The 7,118-nt window shown below is 39.3% G+C and overlaps 1 protein-coding gene across 4 annotated transcripts in view; it reads right to left on the bottom strand.

The window, feature by feature from the left end:
• Nucleotides 1–3,952: 3,952 nt before the first annotated feature.
• Nucleotides 3,953–7,118, bottom strand: part of SH3KBP1 (SH3 domain containing kinase binding protein 1) — a 265,298-nt gene continuing 262,132 nt past the window's right edge. For all 4 annotated transcript variants that reach the window (XM_006911625.3, XM_025046625.1, XM_015589173.2 and 1 more), the window contains 2 exons: nucleotides 5,913–5,976; nucleotides 3,953–4,985 (listed from right to left, as the gene is read on the bottom strand). In XM_006911625.3, coding sequence (XP_006911687.1) covers nucleotides 4,944–4,985; nucleotides 5,913–5,976 — 106 coding nt within the window. In that variant the 3' untranslated portion in view covers nucleotides 3,953–4,943. The remainder of the gene's footprint in view (nucleotides 4,986–5,912; nucleotides 5,977–7,118) is intronic.

The following is a 7,118-nucleotide window of genomic DNA, read 5'->3' as shown; positions in this document are numbered from 1 at the left end:
TCAGTTCCAAAGCCCCTAGATGTCTCTCTGTGCTCATGTTCTCGTACTATGGAAGACTGGCTTGCTTACCTGTCTACTTCCCCACATTTGAGCTCCTTGAGGACAAGGGCACATTGCATTCAGCATCTATTATGGTGCCCGGTACATTATAAGAAACATGTTCAAGAAAAGCTGGGTTAAATGCTCTCTGGTATATCTGGAGGCAGAATATTATGCAGCCATTACAAATCATGTTTTTGAAAAAAATTAATAATAAATGATAATATTAAGTGTAAAAAGCAGACTATAAAATCATATACACAGAATAATCTTCATTATGACACACCAAAATAATTAAAGGTTATATCCAAATGAGATTAGGATAATTTCTATAGCTTATATTTTCTACTTTGGGTATAATTAGCTTCATAATCAGAAAAAAAAGTTAAAAATGCTCAAGATGACTGGGTTCTACATTTGAGGCCCGTCTTCACTCTGGTCCTCCAAACCTTAGAAGATTGATTAGTAGGACTCTTGTCAATAGGCCCGTCCTTAGCATGTGGCATCCATCCCTTATTACCTCGAGGTTTGCACCTAACTTCACCTCTCTGTTTTATATTCCTCATCTCCCTCTCCCAGACTCTCAGCACTACATTCCTATAAAAGTAGGTTGGTTCTACCTCCAGGCCTGAAGTTCCCTCTGAAACTTCTCCCTCTCTCAATCCATGTCCTTCTCCTCATTCCAGTTTCACTTCCTCCAAGAAAACTACCCTGAGAACAAACAAGAACATTCCTTAAGTATCTCCTGGGGCCAAGGCATAGGGACAGGTGGATGTTTTATTCAAGTGTCCAGTTCCTGTTGACCTACTTCCCTTTGGCATTCAACAGCAGAGTTTCAGCCCTAGCTAACTGCTTGGTTCTCTCAGATTGAGATTCAGACTAAGAAATAATCATGAAGCTTGAGGAGAATCTACTCCATTTCTCCTACAACATCTCTGGGGAATACCCTTGGAAATGTTATCGATTTCTTCATGGTTTTTGTTTGGCTTCAAGATGGCCTTATTTGCTTGGTTAATTTAAAAATTGGTTTATAAACTCTCTCAAACTTTAATTAATAGAAACTATAATGAAATTTTGCATTTCCAAGGCACTTTCTCATCAAAGAGCTCAAAGCTTCCCAATGAAAAAAAAAGTTTTTCTGGAGAACTAGTAACATTCTATAGGCATGAAAGGAAAGAGAGGCATTTGTGACTTAAATACACTGCTGTATCTGCATAATGTAATTAAACTTGTCATTTAATGAGAACTGCCCTATGAAGCTGGTTTTCCAAGAATTCAACTCTTCTTTTATTCAGTTTTTTCTCTATTTTTTCCTCAGAAAATTCTAGCTACAACCTATTACGTTACCTTGTTCTATTGTTTGGTTGAAATATTTTATCACCTGTTGCTCCAACAAGAAAAAAGGAATAGCTCAGTTTATTGTGGATTCTGAATTCACAAACATGATGAGCACACACTGTTGTTTTCAGGAAGGGGTTTCCCCTACAGCCATTTCAATTTGGAATCAGTTTAAAAGGCATGACATAAAACCACCTCTCAGGGACCCACATCTACTTCATGGATCCTCCTGGGCTTCAAGGTCCACCTTCTGCTTCACATGTTAGGAACCAAGCCTTGGTGACCCTAGGAGCAGAACTAGAAATGACAGTGACGGTTCATCACCTTAAGATACGTGACTCCTTTTCCGTACTTAAACTGCTGACAAACACTTATTTCTGGCTGGGAAAGTTTTCTCTGCAGTGACCATTGTGTTCCCTCATTAGAGCTAATTTTGGGAATGGTATCTTCTTCCCCAGGCTTAGGCTATAATTGCCACACCTTCCCTCTGTTGGCCACTGTAATCAGCCATGCTGAATGCCTATCACCCATGCATGTGTTGCTTTTTACAGTTCTCATTTGTACAAAACCAAAGAAAACAGCTTTCCACCATGCTCTGGGGGTTAAAACATTTTGAAATTAATTTGTGCTAAAATAACTAGAGGACTAAAACCTAATCTAATACAAAAAAGAGACATGATGACTTCAGGTTATAATACAAAAGCCTTTGTGGGACCCAGAATTATTTTTATACAGACCATGGCAACTGTGAGCAAGAAATTATACACCCTATGGTTTTCCTATCAAGGAGCTGATTATGAAAGGAAATTAAATCCCACCATTAGTAACCAAAGACACACATGTGATGATAGATCCAGGGTATCTTTATGGGGGAAAACAAATCATGTACTTGAGTATACCGTCTAGAGGGCTGTGTATGAATAAAAGTGGCTTTACACAATTATTTGAATCATGATTTTTACACTAAAAAAGGATTTAGACTAGAATTTTCTGCTTAAATATGAATGTAAAATTGAATAATTTAAAAATGTAATTCACAGCCACAGATTTTAATGAATTATTTTTGTTCACCAGGGAAAGATAGGTGGGGGCAGCACTGTATTCCATATCTTCTGAAGACATTTGTATAAGAGTAATCAAATTGTGTAAAATGGAGAAAAATGGTTCGAATTCTGATTAATCATTCCTCTTGGATCAGGACAACTTTGCAAAAAAATATTTTCACAAAATTTCATTTTAATCTCCTTTACCAAGCATAATACTTAAGACTTTTCTAAATACAACTTTAGAAAATGAAGCAAAAAAATTATTTCCATAGATGCTGGTCGAGTCCATGCTGAATGCAAAAGAATTTGGCTGGTCCAGTTACATAATGTAGAATTCTCTTGCTGGTTGGCCCAAGGAATAGTAATGAGGTTGGATACACCAAATTCTTCTATAATCACTTCCCCTTCTCCTTATACAAAGAAAGCCAGTGGCCTCTATGAAGGGAAGATGACAGCCCTCTACATTCCAAGTCACCAGAGGCCCACGAGGGCACTCCAACTTCTCAATTTAATTATCAACAATCCTACTCTGTAGAATGTTATATAAAACTATATCATTAGGGAGTTTCATGATGAGTAAATGAGAAATCCAAACGTCAAAGAATCCAAGCCTCATTCTTATATTAGGTGGTGGGAAATTGCCAAAGTCTTCAAGTTTAACATAGAAATGCTTAGAAAAGTCAAGTGGTACAGGAATGTTCTATGTTGCCCTTAAATCTTGGTGCTCCTGGCCCTAATTAGGCACGCTGAGAGCAAGGCTGATGAAAGTCAATATGCCATACATGGGAATGAAAGATGGGAGGTTTCTTTCTTTATACACTCCCTTTCCTTGACTCCCTTCCTTAACCTGGTAGACCAGGTATTGGGCTCTGTAAATACTCTGGAGGAAGTAGCAGCCTCAAACAGCAAGGATGAGTATGTAGGCAAGAGGAAGGCCGGGGAAGTGAGAAAAGAAGAGAAAGGAAGAGATATTTATTTGTAATACTTTCGATGATCAGTAACATGTGGTGATTATTATTATTTTTTCATCACTCCTTCAGTGTTATCAATTCTCATTCTTTGTGGTTGTGCAAATCTATTAATGTTTACTAGTTCACTCTAAAACTCAGGAAATGGACAAAACAGCTTTTTAGAACCACATAAAACATCTTCAGGGGCCATTAAGGGACCACCTCCCATCCATACCCCCCATCCCTAAACAATCTGGGAACACAGTATGCCCCCTTATTTTCAGCTAAGGATGAGAAAACAGTTATATAGTCTAAGGCTGAACTGTTCATCTGCTACAAAGATAAAGCGAACAAGCAAATACTAGTTTCCTTGGGACAGAAAAAGCAATTCCATAAATATCAGAAAGATCCAAAGGCTACACTTCAACAAGAGTCTGTGCCATTTCCCCTTACCTATTCTCTTGGACCTGAGGAAGCAGTTACAAGAGAGCGAGAGAAATGACATTATGTGAGTACAGTTTAAACAATAACACACGCAGATAACCCAGTGCAGGAAATAATACAACTTGTGACTCCTTGTTTTCATTTGCATTTTACTTTTATTTAATTTTGCTTTAATAATGCATATTCTGTTCACGCAAAAGGTGCAAAGGACAGGAAGCAGGGGTTAAACTTGGCTGATGAAAAATCAAGCAGGGGTGACATTTCTAGTTTCATGAACAAGCTAAAACTAGGAGAACTTAAAAGTCGCAGCTGGTACCAGAGAACACGCCCAACTTCACAGCTGTCTCCTCTTAGGACCTTTGGCTAGGGGAGAGAAGCTTTGAAGACAGTGGCCTCTAGTGTATTTTAAGTGGCTAAAAAAAATTTTTTTTGATTCATGGTAGCTGCATCACAAAAGCTCCAATCAAGAGGGTGGTAAAAAGAAGGCACAGATCATTGCAAATACCAGATTTTCTCTTCTCTTTTTGTAAATATACCATCATATATAAGCTAAAATTGATCTCAGGGTGGTGAGGTTTGCTGGCAAGGTAAGGATGGGTTGAACCTAAAATTGCATATGTAATAGACTCCTAGAGAGGACACGAAGCGAGGCAGCTATCTGCCTGCCGCAAAAGAATGGGACACTCGCTCCGGACTATGTGTAATACAAATACTGGGAGAATCAGTGACAAAACACGATTAAAAAATCATAAAATTATAAAGCTTGTAAACGAATAATCTGAAATTACATTTTATTAATGGAAAATATCATCAAAATAGTACCACTATGGACTTAACTGCCTGAGTTTTCGTTTCGCATGAGATCTCATAATAAAAAAGCCTTTAGCACAATTTGCTCTGTTTAAGTCACAACTAGTGCCAGACCCAGGACTATACCGTGGGGTGGAATCTCCTCTTGGATGGAATTTGTGTTGTGCTATCAAGACTTTTGTGCTAATCTTTTGAAACTGGGACATATTGAGGCAAATCTTTAATCTTTTGGCACAAGGTTATTTTGGCTGGGGCAAACAATTTGAGTCTTAGTTAGATTCAGGATGAATAATGCGATAATTCATTTATCAAGTATTCATTTTGATTGAAGAGTTTTCTTTATGTCATTAACTTCCATCTATAAAGCAAAAACAAGAGACAACAAAACCATAATGAATGGGCTGGTTTGATAGAAGCTGAAAGATAATCAACTTGGTTGATTGAAAGAAAATAATCACCCTGACAATTTCAAAGGCAAAACAGGCACCTAAAAACCTAAAAACCTAAAGAACAGGCACACAGACATGATGTACTATGAAATGGTGGATATTTTAATTCTCAGGCTACCAGTATCCAAAATTTGTCAAAAACAACAATAGTTCCAGTTTCCTGGCCAGACAGTGGAGCAGGCTGTCCTGACACGTTAGACCACCTGGCAGTGCTGGAAGGTAGCTGTGGTTGGGCCCAGGAGGGTGACTGTCAGCACCTCCAAAGTGACCCTTTTTTAAAGCAGCATGGATCTTAATCACCACCAGGGGCATCAATTGGATGAAAGATGGAAATCTCCCTTTGACCATTTAGTAATGGCCGAGTTGGATCAAAAGCTAGAGAAAGACAAGGCTCTGATACTCTGGCAATGCTGACATGGCCATCAGGAAGAAGTAAGACCAAGTGCCAAGTGTGGACAGCTGTGGTCCTTGGAGTCCCAATGACCTCATGATGGAAGACAGTTGGCAAAAGGGTCTCCCTTGTGCCATGTCCTTTGGCAGTTACTAAAATGAGGCCTTTGGAAACCAGAGTGGGGGAAACTTTCCATAGAGGAGAGGTTTCAGATAAATTCCAAAGGAGAAACCCAATTAGGGGTATATTGTATCCCTTCCCCAAAACATTCTGGATCTCAGGAGAGAATTTGAAGTGAGCCTATACAATACTAAGGAAATTGTCACAGGAAGTATGCCTAAATCTTTAGAGAAGTAACAATCATTTATTTTCAAAATAAAGCCTTAATGCTGCCCCCACCCACAATTGAGTCTCTTATAAGGCAGCAGGACCCTAAGGGACCCACCTGCAGTCGCAGTCGGATTTTCTTCTCTTCATCCAGCTCAGACAGTAACTGCTTAATCTCTCGTCTGAAAAGCAAACAGCAATGAAATTGAACAAAAGCCCAGACTTTCCCAATAAGAGATATGAAGCCTCTTATCACTACAAAATCCATCTGGCCCTTTTACAAAGAAAATGTGCAAAGTGACATAAGAAACATGGCAGAGTGAGAGATGTCCCCAAATTTCTCCCCCTGAAACAACGATAAGCTGAACATTTAAAACTCAACAACAACAAAAAAACACCCAACCTGCACACTAGCACATCTGAGCAAGGGATCTGCAATTAAGAGCTACCACACGTCAGAACCGTGGGAGTCGAGCGGTAGACTGGGAGAAATAAAGAAGCTGCCTCTTACAGCCAGAGCTCCCTGCAGGAGGAGAGAGAGGGGAGAAGGTGCGATGGATTCCCTGAACAGCCCTCCTTGTGAGCTCCACGTGGCCAGCGGCAGTGCCCAGGGATCAGGGCAGAAAGCAGAGAAGTGGAGACAACAGAGAAGCAACAGTTGATTATTACCAGCTGCAGTTGTAAAATGTGAGGCAGAGCCATAGGCCAATCCCCCAACCCAGAGGGCCCCCACCATATCCTCCAAGACCGAACACTGTGGAACCCCAGGGGAATCTGAACAAATGCTACCAAAACTGTCGCTAACACTGACAGGGACTGAGACTGAGGGTAGTGAGTGTGATTGACATTTATAAGGAAAAAAATGGCATTATTAAGACTTTATACAAAGCAGAGATTCAAGAGGCTTAGATGCCACCTACTGAAAACCAAAGGAAAAACACCTTCTTAGCAACAAGCTAAAGAGAGACCTTTGTATAATAAATCTTCTTCCTGGAAAAAAAGCAGACTATGCTTCCATTAATGCTCAGGCAGAGAAACAGTCCATTAAACACCATGAACAACCAAGGTGACAAGGCAGCTCAGGAAGAGAAAAATCTCCAGAAAATAAGCTTAAAGACATAGAGATATGTGATTTAAATGACAGATAATTCAAGATGGTACTTCTGGAAAAATTCAATGAGATCCAAAATAATTCATATCAACAATTCCAGGATTTGAAATAATAACTAGATCAACAGAATGAATTTTTTAGCAAGGATATTGAAATCCTCGAAAAGAACCAAATAAAACTTCTGGAGATGAAGAACACACTAAAGAGGATAAA

The sequence above is a fragment of the Pteropus alecto genome, unplaced genomic scaffold, assembly GCF_000325575.1.
Source record: "Pteropus alecto unplaced genomic scaffold, ASM32557v1 scaffold23, whole genome shotgun sequence".
Taxonomy (NCBI): Eukaryota; Metazoa; Chordata; class Mammalia; order Chiroptera; family Pteropodidae; genus Pteropus; species Pteropus alecto.
This window is presented reverse-complemented; position numbering and strand designations above follow the sequence as displayed.